Source organism: Numenius arquata, chromosome 8 (genome assembly GCF_964106895.1).
Source record: "Numenius arquata chromosome 8, bNumArq3.hap1.1, whole genome shotgun sequence".
In the NCBI taxonomy this organism is placed as follows: domain Eukaryota; kingdom Metazoa; phylum Chordata; class Aves; order Charadriiformes; family Scolopacidae; genus Numenius; species Numenius arquata.
Genome location: NC_133583.1, coordinates 32,939,790 through 32,962,145, shown reverse-complemented (window position 1 = coordinate 32,962,145; position 22,356 = coordinate 32,939,790). Strand labels below are relative to the sequence as shown.

Sequence of the window (22,356 nt, the reverse complement as noted above, 5' to 3'; positions counted from 1 at the left end):
AAGAGACATCTAAATCAACATGCCCATGCCATTTATTTCTCAGAAATAAAAGGTCAGGTGATCTTCTGAGAACTTTCTTGGTTTGATGAGCAAGCGACCGCTGGTAGAATACTCCATATGGAAGATGTTTCCAAGACTGTGGCAAATACTGCAAAGGCTGGTTTAGGACATATGAAGCCTGGTGCAGAATCCCATCTTGTTACCTCCCAAAGGCAGTCTTGTGCACTGGTCAGACCTTCAGTGAAGGCTGTAACTGTGCTTTAGGAGAACTTCCCAGCCTGAGGTGGTGGGCCAAGGAAGCCCCCTGCTTGCTTGGTGGCAGCCCGGGAAGGAGCAAGACCGAGCATCTTCTGAATGTTCTGCAAAAACAAGAACAGAAGAGCAGGATAGTGTCAGACCATGACAAGGGAGACACCAAAAGAGAAAAAAAAAAAAAAACACACAAAAAAACCAACTCTCCTTACAAATATAACCTTCCCATTAGTTTCAACAGATTCAGGTTCTCACCCACATAGCCTTACCAGTCTGACTACTATATATTGGACTTCTATCCCTATACATTCAAAAAAAGCTTAGCACAGAGCCAGACAACTATCCGCAACAGCTACAATTAGAGCTGGGCCACTCACCCCTACTTCAGCAAAAACCTTCTGATCATTAAATCCACATTTCGGTTGAGCGTTCTTTTCCGCCTCCAGCTACACACTACACAGCCAGCTGGCAAGTACCTCGTTAATGTCTACACACACGGGTTTAAAAATCAACCTGCAATAGTTATCTTTGCAATTTGACTGCAGTGCACGCACAGCTGCAGGTTCCTAACATCTGCTCACAGGCAGAACCAACGCAGCCCTTGGTTTTCACATGTTCTAGAAACCCCCGTTGACAGTGGCTATCAGAGCCTGAGGGTCTGCAAGCTGGCGAGGAAGGTTTTCTCCTAACACAGATGGAATTTGGGTCAGCAACATGGCAACCAGAGCGTGTGCCAAGTTCAACTCAGGAGCTTAGGCACAGAATTAACATGAACGCTAGTGATGTGGACAGAACAATGGTTCAGTGGAGACATGCATTACCTGAAAACCTCACAGCAGAATATTTAGAAGTTTGATGTTTCTCTTGATTTCTGTGAAATCCCTTTTAAATTTTGCAGCAGTGCAACTACAAAGAGCTACCAGTTCTTTCAGTTTCATCCTTCACTGTAGGTGACTGCAGCTCAAGATGCTCGTGCAATGCTGGCAAAATAGGGTCTGATGTGAGGGAAAGAAGAAAACAAGACGTGACATGGTGCCCCCCTCATGTCACCAGCTGACTCCTGGCTATCAAGACAATGAAAGGGGGATTCTCTTCAAACCTGAGTATCCTCTCCAAAATAACTGTCAGGATAGGTCATATAGCAAGGTCATAGGGTTCTTGAACTTTTTGGTCATGGAAGGAGAATGAAAAAAAAAAAAAAAGCAGCACACAGAGCTTCGTAATTCTAGAGTAGCTAAGTTAAAAAAGTTGGAAATCTTTCCAGGTGGAGACTATGGAAAGGAAGGTTTCAGCCCCCACACAAGCATGAAAGGAGAGTAGGGGAACACTTGAAAAAATTACATCAGCTTTAGTTCATAGCCTGCATAGATCACCCACTGGCTGATATTCAGCAACTGAATATGTATGAGAGCGTTTCACTGTGGGAGACTCCTTCATGTGGTTCCTCTTCTCAGAGCTTCCTTAGTCAAGAGATAGACAGAAGGGAGAAAACAAAGGAGGCAAGTGGACAGATCCAGCAACACCAGAGGGTGCTGCAGGGTCAGCAACAGAAAGGACCAGGATCCTACCAGCTTTGTACTGGCTCACCAGTGGAGCAGAGCACGTATGGAAGCGCTGCCACTTCCCTGTTCCTTTAAGTATCAAGGGAGGAGAACTGTGGTGCTAAGGTTTACTCCATCTGCTTTAGCAGTTCCAAGAAGAAGAGAGAGGATGGCTTGTCTGTATGTGGATTCAAGACTATAGTCACCCTCCAGCATTATCCTTCCATAGGAGTCCACTCCTTGCTGTGGAAGGCAGCTAAGCCTCCTGCACTAGCTGCAAATCAAGTTTTGCTGGACAGCAATCCTAAAGTGTACACAGCTGGAAACACCAGGGTTGGGGCAAGGTTCAGCAGAAAACTGGCCTGTTTTCTGTCCACCATGTTGCACAAGGAAGCCTGAGAGTCTACTTCCAATACAAATAAGACCATCACCTTCAGGAGCAGGGAGGGAAGACTGCAAGACCTAAGGATTCAAATTCCTCATCTGAACTCTCCTCAACTGACTTCAGGAAGAACAGAAGGTGCTTCTGCTTTTGTTTTCAAACCCAGAAGGGGCCTCAAAGGCAAGGCAGTGGTTCCATGCCTCAAGATCAGGCCATGTGGGAAAGTGCATTCCTGGCAGTAGGAATAATTACTGGCTCCTCTTCCCACTGGGAACACATATCAGAGAGAAGCAGCCTAATCTACAGTTCAGGCATGTGTGAAAAGGAAATGAAGACCAGCAAACGCCTGAGGAACAGCAGCATATTCCTCTTCACAAATAGCACAGGTGAAGGCTGGGAGCTCAGAAACAGGAGGGGGACAGAGGATGTAACCCTGACATTATGCCTCCCACCCAACCCAGCAGCAGACTTTCCCAGCTGAAACCCAACAGCTCAAGGACCCTTGGAATGCCTCTCCCAGCAACCCTCCCCTCTCCAAACAGGAAGGCAGGAGGAACTAGGGGACAGGATTTACGTGCCAGGGAGAGCTGGGAACAGCGCAAAGGAAGTTACTCACTGCGAGTTGACTATTTTGGGAGATGCTGGCCAGGTCACAGGCAGCAAGCTTCCCAGTCAGCGTTTGAAGAGTTTATCACCCCCCACATGCCTGAGGACTGCGTGAAGAGACTGCCTGATGCTGCTACTACCCATCCCACTAATGTTAGTTTAATCACTGTCCAGTTAGTCTCCCCACCCTCACATACTCCCCTGCATTTCCCACCGGGTCACTGTTTTTTCACACACAGAAGAGTTCCTCAACTTTTAGGCTCCATAGGGACATCTCTCTTCCCTGCCTTTGATCCCTTCACAGGCAGCTCCAGGATTTAAGGGAAAGCTGAAGGATGTATAGTGTCCTTAGTTTGTTCACAAACTGTTCCCTGACTTTTGGTACACCTCCACTTCTCCTCTTGTGTCAGCAGCCAGATACTAACTCCCACATCAGTTCTCCTCCCTTGGGCAAACAGCTGTTTTGAAGCTGACCTGGGGAGATTTCCCCTTTTGCACACAGTGAAACACAAAGGTCACAAAACTTTCACCTCCAAGGTCACTGAAAGCACGGAAAGCAAGTCTTTGGCACCATTTTAAGCCCTTAATTACTTTCTTCCCCTCTCCCCTGGCCTCTCTCAGCCCTTCCAAGTCCTCTTCCCAATGCTGTTAACACCTAAGTTGCTTCAAATAGTAATAAAGCCATGAGCAGGATGCCAGCAATCACAACTTTGGTTCCTAGCTGTTGCACAAATTAACATGGCTGGTCTCTGCCCTTCCCTCTATGCAGCCAGGAGGAAGAAACTGAGCTGCCTAACAGCTGGAGAATTGTAGGTATAGTTAACCATGTACATAAGGCAGCACTATGAAGACTGCAATCTAACACTTCAGAGCAAAACCACCCTTCTCCAAAGCAATAAAGTAATTTCTGTCCTCCACAGGGCCATCAGCATGAACTCTCAAGCACAGGGCAATTTTCTCCTGGAATGTCTCTTGAAAGCCCAACCCACTGCAAACAGCTCAGTATTTCTGCCCAGAACCAGACTGGACCACCACTCAAGTTCATGCTGTCTACTGATTTCACAACAGGAGACATCAGGAAATTCCCAGGACTAGAACCAATCACAGGAATTATATTTTTGGACAAAAAAAGTCCACAGGGGATTTTTCAGCAAGGGAGTTCCCCTATCAACCCAAGGGGTGCAGAAAAGGTTTGCTACCTTTATTTAGTTTCGTATAATAATCTGCAACATTGAAAAGAAGAGACTTCCCAGGTAACAGGTGAGTAACAGAGCAGCTGTTCCTTCAGGCAATCTTGTCCGGTGCATCAGACCATGTCATCCACATCACCCTGAAGGAACAGGTTGCCCAGGGAAGTTGTGGATGCCCCATCCCTGGAAGCGTTCAAGACCAGGCTGGATGGGGCTTTGAGCAACCTGGTCTAGTGGGAGCCCAATGATCTTTAAAGGTCCTTTCCAACTTTAACCATTCTATGATCCCAGGAATTCAGGAAGATGATCTGAAGAGCTCAAAGGGTCTCATTTCTTTAAAAGCAGCAAACACTGCCCCAGTTACCGGGAAGTGAAACAAGATTTGTCTTGCAGCAAACAGAATGAGGAAGCCCCTGGACTTTGGTACCAAGGACCCAATACAGAGGACTATGGAGAATTCGATTCACCAGCATGCACTTTGTGACTAAAAGAACTCTCTATTATTAAGCTGCTCCATCAAGCTCATCCAAACTTCTGACAGCAGCTGGCATAACACGCCACTTTCCTTTGCTGATCTACTTTAAGTCTTTCTAAGTGCCTTGACACCCCCTGAGAAAAAGCAACAAGTCGGTCAAGGAGAAAAGCAGCAAGAATTCAGGAAGTGAATCAAAAAAAAAGGAAATATAAATACAGGGAGCAGATCGTTTGCAGCTAGTTGCACCAGCATTCATCCAGCCCCCAGAGTCTATTAACTTATCCCCAGCACTCTCTGGAGAAATCTGGAAAAAAAAAAAAGTAGACTTCTGGTTGCACTGAGAAGGCCCACTTGTCCTCACCAGCCATTCTGCCACTTAAGCTGCTAGCGAGCCTTCCTGAACAGGCACTTCCCTTATTCTCACTGATGCTTCTCTTTTTCAAAAGGTGGGACTAAGCAGCCTTGCTGAAGACCAATGCATAACCTACTCTTGGCTTACGATACCAGATCCCCTTTCTGTGTCACATCCCTAACACGGGAGAGACTTGACACCAAAAGCAAGATTCTTAAGACTCTGATAAAAAAAAAAAAAATCAGGCAGTCAGCAAAAACACGAAGGACAAACCCAGAAGAACAGGTTTAACTCTCTCCTCACTTTTCTAGCAAATTTATGAACTGACTGAACCTTTATAGAACCTCAACCCACCAAGAAAGTTTCCCCGAAGATGCTACGCTTCCCTTTTCTTATATTCTGTAAGTCAGTAATTACTAAGAAGCAGTACTTAGATTGGCTTCTGATGGAGACAATCTCTTAGTACAGCAATCCACAAAGTTATCAGACACAGAAACGCAATGAAGGAACCCATTTCTGCCAACTCTGCCCTGGCATCCTGGTGCAAGTCTCCAGGGAAGTCTTCCACACCAGTCCAGGATAGTGGTTGTTTTTATGCTCCCAACCTAGAACTGCTTTCAATACGAAGCACAGGAATGAAGGCAAACACAAAAATCACAAACAGATCAAAGATTATACGTGTAAACTGGACAGGAATAATAGACTCCTCTTTATGGATGTAGATGTGCTTTCCCTGCTCGCATGCAAGGGACACAGCAATGTACTCACCTGCCTGATTGACATTGTACAGAGAATGTAAAGGAAGATGAAGGAGCAGTCGGTATAATCCTCACCCAGAAGGTTGCGGTGGGAGAGACCTTGGATGTATGAGAGGGGGATAAACGGAAGCTTTGCCACCACTCGGCCATCAAATCTAGAAGAGAGAGCACTGGATTACAACTGGAGACAGTAAAAGAGTCTTCAGCTATAGAAAGAACAAGTGAGTGACTTCAACAGGCCACCAGAGCAGATAAGGCCTCACGGAAAGCTAAAAGGCCATGCTGCCTTCTCCAGCCCACCTCTATATACACTACACCAAGGAGGCTAAATACATTTCTGTCACAAAGCCCTCCACACCCAATCATCCACAAGGTTAGTAGGCTTCCCTCAATAACAGCTTTGCCATAGTCAGAGCCAAATTGTTTCACAGTTATTTAAGCGATCAGCTGGACAAACTGTTGGTCCATAAAGCCTTGGTTGGTGTTTTGCAGTTTAGTGGTGCATATTTAAACGTCAAATTTAGCAGGTAACTTCTCAGAACCCAGTCAGTACTCGAATAAAAGGTGGATAACTATCACCTTACTATATTGCAGTTAATGCAAGTAAATCAACTCTTTGCTTTAGGCAGAAGAGCATTTGGTTTATGCTCTGCTTAAAAAAAAGACACCTTTTCCTTTCCTAGAGCAGCTATACTTCTCAGCACAGGACAGATGTTTAAGAGAGATATCAACAGAATGCTGCTTAATACCAACAGTCTTCCCTGCGTTAACTCTGAAGATGAAAGCAGTGCAGAGGCATGATGATACCACATATTCCAAGGGGCCTGTCCTGCTCCTGGAACTCCTCCAGGTCCACATTCCAGGGTATCAGGCAGAGTGTGAATTCTGGCCAGTTCGCAAAGATTTCACCCAACCCAGACAGCTGACCCAATCTTTTGAAGTCAGTGTGTACGATGCCTCATCAGCGTGTGCATATTTGGATGTTTTCTCTGCATGTGCTGATTTTCTAACAGGTGTTTCTTGTTTCAAGAGATCTTAAATGAGCGTTCTTTCCTGTGGAGATGCATTCACACAGCTACAGCTCAAACACACACCAACTTTGTTTACATCTCACAGGCAGTTTGGCAAAAGAGCTAAGAACGGATGTTTATCTCCCTGTAACATCCCCCAGTGGCTTAAAAATCTGCGTTATTCCTGCTGTGAGAGTGACAAGTACTTCAGCAGTATAGCACCCTGAGGTACCTGCTTTTCATTCCAGCAGGTTTCCACAGTTACCATGAAGGAATATTGAAATGCACAACTCCCAGAGTAAGACAGAAAACCAACTGCATTAAAAAGTTTCTGACAAGAGAAAATTGAGACACACAGAAGTTAATTCCTCTCCCAGGACAAATCCCATCTGCTTGGAGGCCATCACCAGTACAGATCTTGCTGCCTCAGAGCACCTTTTAAGCCACAACAGTCACTCAGCTACTCATCTTCAGCACAGCATTCTGCTCTTTGGGTGTAACCCAGCCTTCTTGACACTTAGGTATACTTGCAGCACGTTCACCCTGCTGCCCCATTACTACTGACACTCTAAAGAAAAGAGCCTGTCATCACAGTCATTTCCATTTTGGCAAAGCTGGCACTTGGCAAAGGTGAGGGGCCCAGCCACAGAGCAGCAGTATCTGCATAGTACTTGTCCAAAGGGCAGCACGTTAAGCTAATTCCATGCAATTCCTGCTCCTTTTGTCCCCAGAGAGCAATGAACTCATTCAAGAACAGGAAAGGCAAGCAAGTTAGGCCACAGCCATTGCAGGTGTCAGCCACCCTTTTCCTCCTTTTTATACCACACCCACAGAGTCTCCATAGATGATCTGCCAGTAGCAGCTTCCCAGAGGGAGCCTAAGAGCCTCCTGAATTCATAACTGAAGCATTCTCCTCCCAAGACAAGCAGCTGCTCTTTACGCTATATCAAGAGAATGACAGTATGTGAGAACCAGCTCCAAACCATTCTATCAGCTTCCAACAGAACAAGTGCAACCCACCAAAGCTGCCATTCAGATACAAATGCACTAGCTACCTTGTAGTGAGACCAGTAGCAAAAATTTAACTATCTAGCCCCAAAGCCAAGGCAGCCAAATCTTTAAATTCAATAGCCTCAGCTATTAGCAAGAAAGCTATTTCAGTTCAAACACTCCGTGAGCGCTCTGGATGCTCCTGCTGTTCATGTTCAGTTTCCCTCTAACGAAAGAGACAGTTGAAGGAAAGGTATGTCCAAAAGCTTCATGTCAATTCTGTGGCTTACAGCGTGGTCTCTGCAGGCAGGAATCCTCAAAAGAGGCACAAGACAAGTTAACTTGGTGGTCTTAAAGGAGACGAAAACAAAGAACTGAATTTTTAGGTTAATATCTACGGAAGGAGGAGCCGCACAGGATTTAACCAAAATCAATTCCTTCCTAAAGTTCTTCATGAACTTACAGTCCTGGAACACTTTTCAGTCATAGCATACTGTGAACTGCCTCTTCCCACTCCAGGAAAGTGGGCAGAGCAGGGCAAGTTTTTTAGTTTGTTTTTCAGTCTGTTTCAGGTGCAGGGGTAATGGTGGTGTTTGTATGGCACCCAAATAGCTAGGTAAGCACTTAAAGGCCTCAGGTGCAGCACTGTAAATTCCCTACAGACACTATGGTGCTGGGCACATGACTCACGACTCACCTCCATCCCCTCTCAGAGCTGCAGTTAAATGAGACATCAGTGACTCAAGATTGTACCCAAATTTTCAAGTCCTTTAGTGCTGTGTTCCTCTGTTCAGTTTCACAGCATTCCAGAGAATGCTAGATGCTGAAGTCTGACTAAGCTGAACAAATAGAGTCCACACAGTGGCACTTCTGTTATCATGTTACCCCCTCTTTGCTATTTATCCACCCACAGATCTGCAGTAAAATATCAATTGACTATATCCTGGGGACTGCCAGCACTGAGGCCAAAGGTTTTGGTTCCCAAGAAAGAAACTCCCTGTTTGCAGGACAAGTATATTTCCCAGATATTAAGCAGCCTCCTGAATGTTATGCTAACCATATTTATGTTATCTTCAAATTTAACAGCCAACAGGAAGTTCACATTTCAAGACGAAATCAAGTCTTAAGAGTCAAGCACTATCTTGCAGTTTTGCATGTCTGAAATAAAGCTGTTTATAACCACGCAAACCAGCTTGGTCTTTTTTTGTCTTTTTTTTAAAACTAGACTTATCCCAAGTGATTTTTAAAGCAAAGGAAGATTACAGCCCATGCCTGAACCTGTTAGTGTCTTGATTCTGATCACCCTAAGTAAGGTAACAAACTCTGCAAGTACAGCTCATTTCTAATGGCAAGGGAGCTGACCTAGTTTTGCTTGCAAGAGCATGCTTTGGTCACACTATTATAGCAAAGCCAAAGAAGCTGAAGACCGTAGTTGCTTGCCTGACATCTACCAAACTTGCCCTTATCAAGATGTTCCCAAGCAGAAAGTATATTAGAGTTGCGTTTACATCGAATGCAAGTTGTTCAATTTGATTGCATTCAGCATGCAGTGCTCCTTCTTGAGCAGGATATACACTTGGTGACCAAACAACCACATCTTCATATGAAATATTGATCCATTTCATACAGATTAGTTAGGATGGACTCTGTCACTGTAACACTTCAGGTAGAGGGAAGGTACAGAATGTAGTCACAATGAAAATCTAAGAATCCAGAAAGTTGATACTTACATGGAGTTAAACATTCCCATCAAGGCAGTGAAGCAGAAGCCAATGGCAAACATGGATTTCATCCGAACCTGCAAGCAGAAAGATCAGAGATAATCAAAACAACAGGCCTACACTGAGGGATTATGGGCTCACACCCCTAAGAACAGGCTTTGTACAGCATCACTGGAATCTAGAAGAGATGACCCAGAAGACCAGAGAGATTGTAAAAGTGACTGGAGAACTCCCAAAGAGAAGTTTGGCCAACGGCTGGGTACAAAGGCAGCCACAGAGTGGACCACTGACATGAACAGCTGCTTCAGGGGCAAAAAAAAAAAAAAAGGTGCTCAAGAACTGTCCTGTTACCTTCCACAGGTTGGCTGGTTGGGTTCCCCCCCACCCCCCCTTACGCCTATACAATCAATCAGCAGGGGTTCATTATGCAGACAGAACCTACCAGAGGAAGTCAGACAAATTAATCTTACTTTGAAAACATCATGGAGACTTAGAAAGATGCAAATAGCTAAGGGTGGGCATGAGATGAAGCAGAAATTGCTGGAGAACTCTGTGGCTCGTTGTAAGGTCTGTAGCTATTAGAGATAATCCAGAAGGACCTTTCAGGAGAAAAAGCCATTATGCCTGCCAAATGAACAAAGTCTTTCTGTTGCAAAGCCAAGTGAAATCTTCAGCAGTTGGGAACTGGCTTTAATCTTCTTACCATTGACAAGTCTCTGTTGTTATTCTTCAGTTTCTCTTCTTGTCTCTCTGGAAAGACAAAAACAACAACAATTGCAATCAGTTATACCAACCTAGAAGCCAGAGTGTTTTCATTTCCAGGAAGACTTAACCTTCTTGGCTCTCCAAACAAATAACACTTCCAAAACCAACTCCAGCTCTCTATGCCAGACAGTAGAAAGTGAAAAACTGTACACAGCCAACTGCTTCTCCATCACAGCAACATGCAGCAAAGCAGCCACAAAAGAGGAGGTGGTTAGAATCATACATTCAGCACTTTTGAAAGAAATGCACAGAATGTCAAATTTGCTAACGCAACCAACTAACACAGCAGCACAAACAATGTTGCCAGAAAACAGAGACAGTGCCTCTGTATCACACTTCCAAAAGACAGCAGTCTCAATTTGCTGCACCTCATGGTCACCATTACAAATACTTTATATAAGAAAGGATTTCATTCTGGAGGTATCAGAAGGGACTCAAACTATACACAGAGCCAGGAACTGCACCTCAGCAAGGCTAACATCCTGCTGGTCTTAGTAATGACTTTTGGGCCCTTGTGACACCTAAAACATTTTCCAAAGAGGAAAGATATTTTCTACGTGAATTTTAGTAATCTGTGTATTACTATGCTTTGCAGAGAATAGTATAAAATACTTTAGTCTGTCCTGAAGTCACCACAAACTTCAAAGACGCCCAGTTTTCTGGGAGGACATTTTCCATACCCCTCACCGGAGGGCTGCTGAGCATTATCCACCACCTGTCATGTTTCTTGTCCCACATCCCCATTGTCCCTTGTCCACTGTACTCCTCTCAGACTGAGGATCCAAAGGGGCAGCAGCCAGGGTTCAGAAGCAAGACCTAGCTGAAGTAAAGATGTGTACAATGAAGAAATATCCAAAGAATAGTGTGAGCGAAAAGAGGAGGGGGGGGATGTAGAAGGACTGTCAAGGGCTATGCAGCATGCAAGTTGTCCAGTAGATCCCTGCTGAAGTTTCAGTACAGGAAGCCCACAGCACTCAACCTCAACAGTTATGTTTCAAGCCGTAATTAAAAGCCACTAAGTACAGGGACTCTCAGTAAGTGTTATGCAAAGCAATAGCAACACCCCTATCCAATTTCTTAAGACTCCTCATTGATATTTTCAACTGCTCCTAACTACAAACCATCTCCTCTGGCAGGAACTTTCCAGACACCTGCTTCCTGACCCAGGTGGAGAGTTTTGTTCTGGGACATTTCAGCAACCACAAGCCAGCTCTTTAGGAATCACATTTGGCACAAATACTTGTTTTTTCCCCTCTGATACATAACTAACCATCTATTTTCATGGGCTAAAGGTTACATAGGGATAAAGAATACACCCTTGATTCCCTGATACACCTGACCTGTTTCTCACCCATTTCTACAAATTCAAAACAAACAGGCTCTGGGTGTTCTACCACCTTACATAAATGGTCTATTCCTGCCCAAGTCATATCTAAGCAGCGTTAAAGTACTTTGCTATACAACTGAGTAAAGGCACAAAGAAAGAGGACCAGGTCAGCAAGAAACACCCTGGAGTCCAAACTCTTCTTTTTTTGTTTTGTTGTCTACTCAGCACTAATGTGGACTCCTAGAAAAAAGTCACTGTCTTTTCTTCTAGGGGCACACAGGTGCCGAAAGCAATAGCAAAGTTCAAGCTAACAAATGCACTCCTTAAGTTGAAATGACAGAAGGATGTACCCTGATGTTAAAGGTGTCCTGTTCCAGCAGTGTGAAAGGTGATTTAGACACAATGCGACTGAAGGTGGTTCACATTACACTTAAAAATAAGAAATTTGATAAGTAGGAAACACCAAATTAAGCCTTCCCATGCAACTTTCACCCTACCTCCCTGTGCATAAGCATGATTCATCCCTTACGTAACCAAGTAATATCATACACACACCTCCTGCCTTATTCTGTGCACAAACCAGATGGCAACTGAGGCAGGTCTGTACCATGGCTCTGACTTATCTGTAAAGCCTCACTTTTTTTTTTTAAACTAGAATGGTAGAATTTAAAGGAACTCCAGCACAAGTAAATTTGCTGTTACAACAATGCTACATCTTGCAGAATGATTTGACATCCAGTAAGTTACTGGAATCAGAGATTTCAAAGGCAGTTAACAGCTGTGAGTCATTTTCTTGATGTCCAGCTTGACATTTAGGGACAGATTTTTCAAAAACACTAAGAATTCAGCTTTGCCTGAAAACAAATAAGACACTGAAGTTATGCAGCACTTGCAAAAAAAAAAGTCTCGGTATCTCAGGCTTGGCCAGCAAGCATCACAGCAAACAAAATCAGTGGTCATTTCCTAAGTTCTGTTCTTAGTCCCTTTGTGCTTTGTTTCTCATTTGCAAAACAAGATTATTTCAGCATTAAAAAAAAATTGGTGGAGTATCTGAATTCCTCAGATTCTACTGTTTATTAGTTTAGTCCAAGCACAAGTAAAATATTCTCTGCTAGGAGCATAGCTTGGATAGCGCCCTGCAAAAATGTCATTGCTACACATTTAAAAGTGACCACATGTAACAGCATGTAACATTAAAAAATTGCCTTATCCACTAAGTGGTATTCATCCCATGCATGGATTATTCAAGATTAAGAACTGAAAATGAACAAAGGAAGAATTTTGGCTCCTGTCCCTTCAAGAGTCTAGCGATAACAGGTTTTATACCTAGGAAGAACTGTTTGAAGATATGTTTATAATTATTCCCAAGCTTTGTACAGATCAAATGACTAATCCAGCTACCTGGTGTTACAGAGGAATGAGGAAACCAACTCCCAGGAGCTCTCAGAAGTGTTCCTGCCACAATTTCTGTAATTATTTCACTGAGCTTTGCTGCACGTTAGAGTCCTGCAGAAAATACAACTTTCTAAAGGCTCATGTCCATTAAACATCTACCACATTGTTCATGCATAGTTAGTACTTAAAGAGTTCTTTACCTAGAAAGACTTATTGTCAATGAAAAAGAATGGAAAAATAAATCACTACCTAAAATTGAGCAAAACTAATTCATCAAACTTGAAATAAATCTAAGCACAGTTACAGTTAACATACAAACACCTTCAGCTCTGAAGCGTTTAAATGAGGAAAAAAAAAAATCCAAGGATTACAATCATACAGTCACCTAGCTATTGCAAGATGACAGTGCACTGCAACAAAGAGCTCTGACAACAGAAGTTAATAACAGTCATGGATACAAAGGCTCAAATCAGAGATAAAGGCAACCAGTTCAGCAAGAAGTGCTGCTCCTCTCAGTGATGCTGCCTTCTCTGCATTTGACTAAAGCCATCAGGAGGCTAGATCTCTGTTGTCTTGGAAGAATAAGGCAAAAGTATTCATATTCCAATCATCAGGTCAAGAATCAGCTCTAGTAGCACTTTAAATAAATAGTTTTGAAAGAAAGGAAAGGATAATCACTTCCATAAGTGACTTCTCAAGTTTCCCCCACTCTTGGGGCAGCACACTCCTCTCCCAAGCTTACCTATTTTCTTTTTCTGCTGTCGGCCTGCTGACTCAGTTATTGTTTCCTTCTTCTTTTCCACTGTCAAGTGAAAACAAAGATATTCTATCATTTCTGCATAGGGATACCACCACCCCTTTTTCATACACCAAAAAACCCCACTACTTTATTTCTTTAGAGATCAGTGTTATAGAAGGAAGCTAGAACATATTCAGAATCAACAAGTTTTAAACAACCAAGGCTGACTCCACCACTTAGAAATAATAAAAAAAGTTCAAAACCCTGGAGGAAATATCAGAATACTTAAAGGGTTACTTTTAAACTCTGTCAAGAGCCCATTTCATTGTTAACTGGGCAGTCTGGGGTCAATTTTGGCTCAAATGACCCTTGCTGATTTGTCATTAGTACTAGACAGTACTTTTGATTCAGCAAGTGTAATGAAAAGAGCTTTGTGGCAAGCTCCGCTCCCGATTATCTGCAGTGGGAAGCAAAGTACAGGAAAGCCTGTGTTCTCGTACATCCCTTCTTCACAGGCAGTCATTCTCAGGGGAAATGCTGTCCAAGCAGTCGGCCACAGCCTCTCCATTCTTCAATTAATTAGCACTGAAGCATTTCCAATATTTTAAAGTGGGAGCCTAAGCAAAAAGTTACCAAAACCTCAAATCAGAGACTCACCAAGCATCTGCAAACTACCACCACTGCAGCAAAAAAGGCTAACATAAAGCCAGCACAGGGAACTTATAGCACAGTAAACAGGCTGCTCATCTGCAAATGCTTTTCTGTCGACAGCAAGAAGAGCTTTTCCAGGAAGTATGAGACATTTTGATTTAAGACCTATAAGAAGAGTACTACAAGAAGTGAGGATGAGAATGCACGACCACAGTCTAACAACAGAGAAGAGCCTCTTTTTACTCTAAAGTCTATGTATCTGCAACACATCTACTCTACCAACGAATAGACTTGGCTTCTTGTTAGCTCACAGAATCAGCTTAGAGACTTGAGCATTGGGACTTTACTCCCATCTTAAGCACTAGTTCAGCCCAGATCTTCTAGCCTTGATCAAAGCACAGGTGAACTAAAGACAGCCAGCCTTCCAAGTCACACAACGATTTGTAGTGCTGCCTTCTGAAATCCCTGTGTTATGTGAGTCAGTCACAACTTCTAGGAAAACCACAGTAGCCCAAACAAGATACCCAAGTATCATCTCTTCTGTGGTAATGCAGTAAGACACAATTGTTTTTTCCAAAGAACAAGCATATCTCCAATGGGCAGGCTAGCACAAGGAGGAAAAACAGGGATGTCTACTCAGAGGGAATGCTGGAGAGAGGCGCCAGATGACACAACACACCCAGTGCTCACAGAATGCTCCCTCCATAACCTTCCTTATTCCAAATCCAGCTGGGGAATCCCAATAGGTCCATCCCAACCTTAGTCCACGTAGCCCCATGACCCCCAACTCTAAACCCAACTGGAGAACACTGACTCTTTTCAGGCCTACCTATTGCTCCCAGCCCTAACAAGAGAGCTCCTCCAGACCCCAGCTTCACTCTAGACATTGCTGCTGAGCCTTATGCCAACCCTGAGGAACCATACAGCCCTAATTCCCTTAGAACAAATACCTGTCAGGCAGTCTCGCAAGCCTGTCCATGGGAACACACATGACACACAACACAGGAGAAATTCTAGAGATAGCCTTCAGCCTTGCAAATTTACCACTACATTTACCTCCGAACTTACTATAGTCTCTGCAGCAGCCTCAGACAATGCTGTGCCTCTCAATAGAAACAGGAGGACAGGAAGAGATGAAACTAAGGACTGTGAGTAACAATGTCTGCTCAAGCACACTACTTGGCCCATTTGTTTTTGCAAATGCTAAGGATTGCTAGGACTCTCACGGGAGAGCTTAAAAATCTCAAATGTGTTTTTTCCTGTTTCAGATGTGTTAGATAACAGTTGAAAGGTGTGGCTCAAGTGGTCTACTTTGCAAATTGTCTGTAAACCATCAGGTCAGCCAGCTGTCCTAAGCACAAGAGGGAAAAAAAACCCCACAAAAATCAAAACTGAATTTTTAGTGACTCCTTATCCTGTTTTACTTTTTTTTTGTTGAGGATGGGGAATCAAACAAGGAGGTTAGAAATTAATTGAGATGCATGAACCTCACATCTTTCCCTTCACAGATTATAGCCTAGATATCAGGAGAGCTATAAAAAACAAAGAGCATTGAACTCTTAAAGCAATCATTAAACCCTAGAGATTAAGCCCCACTAACTGCTTTCAGAGCTCCACAGCACAAACACACTCGAACGTTAACTCGTAAGTTTTCAGCTGGGCTTCAACTACTTCTCTAACTTGCTCTTCTGGGGCTAATTCTACCCTACACGTTTTTGTGAGCCAAGTGGGATTAAAGTGAAGCAAGCAGATACGCAATCCCCATCTGATACTGCTGTGATGGCAAAAGCCCTTAGTTTAGAAGCTGTGACACAAACATGACTATACTTCAACTCTTCAGTTTATTTTGCCCAGGGGAAGGCTGGAATAAACTGGAATGGAAAGCCCATGCTTTGATAATATTGTTTTCTCATGCACTAAGAGCACTGTCATCATGGTGAAATATTTAAGGTAAAACCAGTTCAGGTTTGGCCCCAGTTGCTGTGTGCTGACTCTTTACTGCTGCAACTTAGGTAGGCTCCATATAATTGGGTTTGAAAGGTCAGCTGAATTTCTCCTATGCTCCTTGGCTTCTAATACAGACAGGTCCCTTTAAACACTCCACCCCAGAGCCTCCTGTTTACCATTCCTCTTAATACCTTAAATAAGTATCTTCTAACTGCTCACCCTCTGCTCCTTTTTCCCCCTCCTCCCTCATCCTTTTTTTAACCCCTGCCAGGCTTCTCTGATCTGCTCTCTATGAAAGTACCCTGGGACTTTTTTTTTTCTAATCCGTTAAATTTGTTTCCAGTTTACACTAGTCTAATTTATTTTTATATCAGCTGATAGCTCAGACCTTTCTATCATGACTTTGCTTTTACTCATCCCCCACCATTAATCATCACTTTTACTCTTTATGAATTACACTTTCCTCTCATGGTATTCATTATTCAACCCTAGTTCGTTCTTATTACAGATCTCAAATTCTCCACTACCCTTGAAAAGCAGAAACTGCATCTTTTAACTTATTTCAGGCATCTAAAGGAATCTACATATATAGACACTGGCTACTCATGTTCAGAAAAAGAAGATGCCAGTACTGATCTCTTACTCCCTCCTGTCCTCCATTAAGAGGAGGAGTATTCAGACAACACAACAGGTTTTGGTACTAACCTTCCCTCCAGCAAATGACAACCATTAAGGACAGAAGTACAGACCAGACCCTGAGTACAGATTTATGTAACTTGTAAAATCAGGCTGCTATGAAATGCAAGCTGAGGAAAGTTCTCTCCCTTAGCAGAAGCTGCAGCAGGAATTTCTCAGAGCATTGACTCTATTCAATTTGACATCTGCTAAAGCAGGTTGTAACAGGAGCTGCAAAACACATTCTCTAATGCCTGAAAGGTACTTACATTTCTTGCTCTGTTTTTCCACTTCGGCCTTTAATCTCTTGTATTTGTCTGTTCGGTATACCAGCACCCAAGTTATACCTGAAAGAAATACTCAGCAAGTAACTAGATAGGCAAAGACCTCTTGCAATAATAGGGATACAAGTTAGCAAATACATGTGCAAAAATACACATCAAGCCTAGAAAATCACATTATAAGATGGCAAAGGTACCACAAATAACCAGAAAGCTGTATCATCACACTCCTTCAATTCACCTCTCAAGTTCTGTGTACCAATGGTGCCTGTAAAATTAATGTCTTTAGAAGTTTCTGACTATCTTACTGAGCATTGTTGTTTTGTGGGACTCATTCGGTTTCTTCATGCTCATATTCACCAGCTGTTGGTCACCTTAAAACCAGGAGTTAAGACTAAGGCAATAAATATCTTTGTGTTCTGCATTTTCATAGCACCTAATTAAGGCCGGAGGAATAATTCCCGCTCCAATCAGGACCTGCCCACTAGCAAAAGCACATTTTGAAAAGGCAAATAAAGATATTAGGCTAGAAAAGACCTCAAGAGATTCTCCAGTCTAACTCCTTGCACTCAAACATGATCAAAGCAAGTTGTGCAGAGCCACTGGTTTGCAAACAGTTTAACCTGAGCTCCTACGCAAAGTTTTTGGCCTTTTTCTTGGCTTGTGTTTGACAACAGGACTGAGACCCAGGAATCACCAGCTGCAGAGAAGAGAACCCTGTAGATGCTTCAGAGGTCAACACAGCTTTGTGCTGTGAAAGGCAACAGGTGTGTACACCATCTAACCCCAAATGCAATGCAGCAGAGCTCTGAAAGAGCAAGTAGCACATTCTACCTGGGGCTCTCCCTGCCCTTGTATGATCAAAGACAGTGTCTTGCAGCTCTGGTACAAAGGAGTGCCAGGAGGAGGGAGAAGCCTCTGACTACTCCGAAAAGGTATCCATCCAACTTGTCTTCAAAAAGCTGCACCTATTCCAACACCCTACGATTTAAAAAGCCTTTTCAGGCAACCATATCATTGCAAGTTCAGGCGATTTCTTCTCATCCTTCCCACAAGAGCTACAGAAAACTGCCAGTGTCCTCTTTCAGACACACTAAAATCTGTCGGCTCATCCTCCTATAGCCTTCCTTCTTCTAGGCCAAACAAGCCCAATTACCACCACTTCACATCAGAGGTCAGTTTTGTTCACTGCTGTCCTCCGGAGTGCCTATGCCGGCCTCCAAGCGCCAGGCCACAGGTGCCCCTGAGTAACTGAGCCTCATTTCGCACCCCCAGTGTCCTGCTTTTCCTCCGCCGCCTGCTATCCCCTCCGTTCCGCCCACCCCCCCCAGGACCCCAATCCCGCCCCTTAACCCACTCCCTCCCAGAGATCAGGAACGGCGCGGCACAGGCAAGGAGCAGCCTCCTGCCAGCCCCCTCCCCGCCACCCCCGGCACCCCCGTGCCTTCCATGGACGGTACCCTAAGGCCTCCCTACTCCGCCAGAGCCCAGCCCGGCACAGGCCCCACCGACCCACTGCGGGGGAGGGGAACGCCGCAACCCGCACGCGGCAACCCAGCACTCACCCTCAGCCAGCAGCGCGGTGCATACGGAGATGAAGACGATAAGGAGAGTGTCGGCGAACATGGTGCTCATGGTGATACCACCCCACCCCCCCCAGCCCGGTAATGCCGCCGCGCTCCCGGAAATAGACCCCACCACCCGGAAGCTACCGGGGCCACGTCGCCTAGCAACGGCCGGAAGCGAGCGCCCGCGCTTCCGGTAGAGGTCGCTAGCCAATCGACGCGGCGCTGGGAGAGAAGCCCAGCGGGAACAGGGAGGGGCAGTGAAAGCGCGAGCAAGGGAAGCGCTGCTCTGATTGGGCGAGGCGGCTGTCAATACTGACGACGGGTCCCCGCCCTCTCCCGCTGACACCGGGGAGTGCGGCCTGGTGCTGCGGCCCAGCCTGTCCTGGCGGCGGGGGGGGTCCCCGGGCACTCCTGTCTTTGGGGAGCGGCGCCGGGACCAGACGCCTTCCCTGCGACCGGAGGGGGCGTCCTTCTTGCCGCAGTACCCCTCGGGTCCCGCACACCTGGGCCTGGTGGTGCCCATGCCTCGCAGAGGGCCCACAGTGGGGTCCCTGCTGCCAGCACTGACCTCCCTGTGGCCCTGGTGCCCCACACAGCGCCCTCGGAGCCGCTCCCAGGCCATTTCCAGGGGAAGACGCATGAGGCGTTTGCTTTTGTTGAATGTACGCCTCACAGTCGTGAAGGGGTTGGCTTGGAGCAGCCTTCCTGGTTTCCAGAAGTGTGCCCTAGGTTAATTTGCCAATGGCATGAACATCCTGTTTGTGCGTAGCAGCAGGAGGCATTTTCTGGGATCAAATATTTACAATCACCATATTCGTGCTGGCTCCTCATACAGCCAGCAGCGGAGTATTGCGTTCAGTGATTCAAAGGGCTGGAAGCAGGGAAGTAAATCTCGCATTCCTGTGTGTGTGTAAAATCTTCGTGGGTGGGATGAGACTAAGAAGAACACTAATGAGGACAGTGAAATAATGGCAAGGATTTAGCAGAGACACTAATTGATTTTTATGGGCATTCTGGTGGTTACACCTGGTGCAACAGAACTAGACTACATGCACAAGCTGTAATGGGGTAAGGAGACCTAGAAAGCAGAAATACAGAAAAGGAAGCAGGGCAGGCAGCGAAGGGCAGGTTTGTGCCTGTCCTTACGTAACGGAGGAGTTTGCCATCAGTGAAGAGCGATGCACTGTGGGATTACGTGTGCAGAGCTGCATGAAAAATAAGGAAGGTAAAAAGCCCCACTATCACTCTTAAATTAAACACGCCATTGAGAAAGACAGTGACAGAACCGCAGTTCAGAGAAGGCAGCGCAAGTAATAAGTGAGGGCGTGAGATTAGACAGCAAACAAATCCTCTGGAGCCTGGTGACATTTGCATACAAGGAAACACGAAAGCTGCATGTGTGCAGGTGGCTACGCAAAGAGTCAGGCGTCACTGAAAGTCACAGCTAAGCACCCTCTGTGCCCCGAGGAAAGTCCAGGTGCTGCCTCTGGGCACACGGAGCTTCCTGCAAGATCAGGGGAGAACTGAGTGCAGAACCTGGCTGTGAGCAATGGGAGTCTCGTGGGAGTGAGAGCTATAAGGGAGACAGGGATGAAATTAAGGATGGATATTTCATTTTAGGGTGAGCAGCAGGAAGATATTAATGGCTGATGATGTGTCAGGACCCATGATAATATTTTGTGCCTAGCCGTGTGCCACCTCATGCACTTGGCTCTGCTGTATGCTGTCCTCCACCCTCTGTCCTTCTCTTTAGAGGTCCCTGGCTTTCCTGGCTGCGAAGTGTATTGGTATCAATCAAGGCAATATTTGGAAATAGTTTCTCTTACATCGCTATGGAAAATGATTCACAAGATATTGTCTATTGATACTGAACATGGCCTTGCTCAAGAAGACTTGGGTAGCAGAAGCCAGGCCAGGAGGAGACAGTCAATGACATGAACTTCTTTCCTCTCTGGTGTCCGTGCTTTGAACTGGAGGTAGAGGTGACACAGGCTCTTTGTAATTTCATCCTGTCATTTTTAATCACACCAGGATTCTTAGCAGCAGGGCTTTTTTTTTTTCAGACAACAGAAGACATATTAGTCTCAATGGCATTTCCTTTTTAAAACAGCATTCTGTGCTTTGATCGACATGTAAAGGAGAGAAGAAGAGTTGGGTGCAGTTTGCTTCAATCTAACAAGCCTGGGATATGAGAAAAAGGAAAGCATTTGCGTAATACATAGCCCTGGGCGCAGGAGTTAGGGGCCAGTGCAGTCTACAAACATTCTAGCTACAGCAGAGGAAATATTTATGGAGGTACCTAGAAACTAGATTAGGGAGAGTCATGTCTGAACAGATTTCATATACGGAAGTCTCCGGACTTAAACTGAACAAAAGATTAAGTTGCTTTGCACAGTATGTTAATGGCTGGCAGCTAGGAAGTGTGTAAAATTCTCAGGTAAGTTTTGAGGAGAGGTGCCATCTAAAACTAACTGGGACTTGGGATTTGATTCACTTCCAGTTTACAGCCCTGCCCTGGTTTCGGAAGAGAGGTTAATCTGATCTTTGCAAGTTCTTCCTGTGTTCTTCTTGTATAAATAATCCTTGAATATCCTTAGCTCGTACCCCTCGAGGGCCCATCAAGAGGCGTTTGCTTATCCTTCCCTCTGCAAGTGTCTCTGTTCCTGCCACGTGCCAAGCGTCCAGATTAGAAGGGGAACTGGAGATGAAATGCCATGATGGGCACCCTGCAGGGGTGCTCAGCTCTGAGGTGGATGGACGGCACAGTCTGAAACAGCTTTGGCACAGCGGGGGTTTTGCTCTGTCCCCAGGCAGGGCAGCAGAGAGGCTGGCAGCAGTCACTGCAGGCAGGAAGAGATCCAAATAACTTGGAGGACGCACTGAGGGTTTTTTTTTATTCAGATAGGGGTATGTCAGCGTGGGGGGGAAGAAAGAAGAGCTGTGAAGGTGGTGTGCACAGGAGCCGTGCCCTCGGTTAGTGGTCGAAAACTGGCACGGGGCCGTGGGAGTCCACTGGAATTCATCCCCGCAGGAAGTTCTCATCCGCATATAGCGCTTCCTCCCCTGGCACCAGCTGCGCGCGGTGCCATGCTCCCGTGCCACCAGACGCAGTCTGTGGGGGCATGGTTGGAGGGGAATTGGGAGCGGCGGGCAGAGAGGGGTCACACCTTCCCTGGAGATCCTCTCTTCACATTCTGCTTGATGAGGGCCCGCACGTGGGACTGTGTCTGCCAAACCTTCCCACACCTGTTTCGCTGTACTGAAGTGGGAAGTTGAAAACCTCACTGAGATTTGCTGTCCTTAGGGTTCCCAGCCATCCCCTGCCACAACGCAGGATCAACTCCACTAAAAACTTTCTATACAGGAGCTTGCCTAGTGCTTTCTTTCTTTTTCTTTTTCTTTTTTTTTTTTTAAATCTTCAGCAGTGGAGAGTCCTTACTCTCCCTAAACAACCTATTCAAGGACTTAACCATCCTCACACTTAGATATGTCCCTGAATGTCTATCCTGAATTGCCCTTGTTGCAATTTGAGCTGGCAACATTTTATTCTAAATCCCCCTGGGTAAGAGAAATGCATTCCCTTCCTGTCCGTGGAAGGCTTTTATGTATTTGGAAACGGTTACCATGTGTCCCCCAGAGCCATCTCTTCCCCAGACTCAATGTGCACAGTTCCTGTGGTCCTCCTGCAAAGCCAGACCCCGGGCTGTTCCCGAGACTCCGCTGGAGTCTCT

General features: G+C 45.3%; 1 protein-coding gene across 2 annotated transcripts; it reads right to left on the bottom strand.

Annotated features, from left to right (window-relative positions):
• On the bottom strand, positions 1-18,747 carry TMCO1 (transmembrane and coiled-coil domains 1). 2 transcript variants are annotated; one of them, XM_074151897.1, is made up of 7 exons: positions 18,623-18,747; positions 17,046-17,123; positions 13,507-13,566; positions 9,981-10,027; positions 9,287-9,354; positions 5,567-5,711; positions 1-359 (listed from the first exon to the last, which is right to left on the bottom strand). In XM_074151897.1, exons 1-7 carry the CDS (start codon positions 18,690-18,692, stop codon positions 261-263), a joined length of 567 nt encoding a protein of 188 aa, XP_074007998.1. In that variant the 5' UTR covers positions 18,693-18,747; the 3' UTR covers positions 1-260. The 2 variants fall into 2 exon arrangements, with proteins under 2 accessions (XP_074007998.1, XP_074007999.1); XM_074151898.1 differs by having other exon boundaries at positions 16-359; positions 5,632-5,711; positions 18,623-18,709.
• Between the last annotated feature and the right edge of the window lie 3,609 nt (positions 18,748-22,356).

Coding starts and splice junctions, on each gene's coding strand:
- TMCO1 (XM_074151897.1), bottom strand. CDS start 18,692: ATGAGCACCATGTTCGCCGACACTCTCCTTATCGTCTTCATCTCCGTA. Junction 10,028..13,506: donor ACAGCAGAAAAAGAAAATAG/GTAAGCTTGGGA, acceptor TTGTCTTTCCAG/AGAGACAAGAAGAGAAACTG. Junction 360..5,566: donor GTACAATGTCAATCAGGCAG/GTGAGTACATTG, acceptor TTGTTTTTGCAG/AACATTCAGAAGATGCTCGG.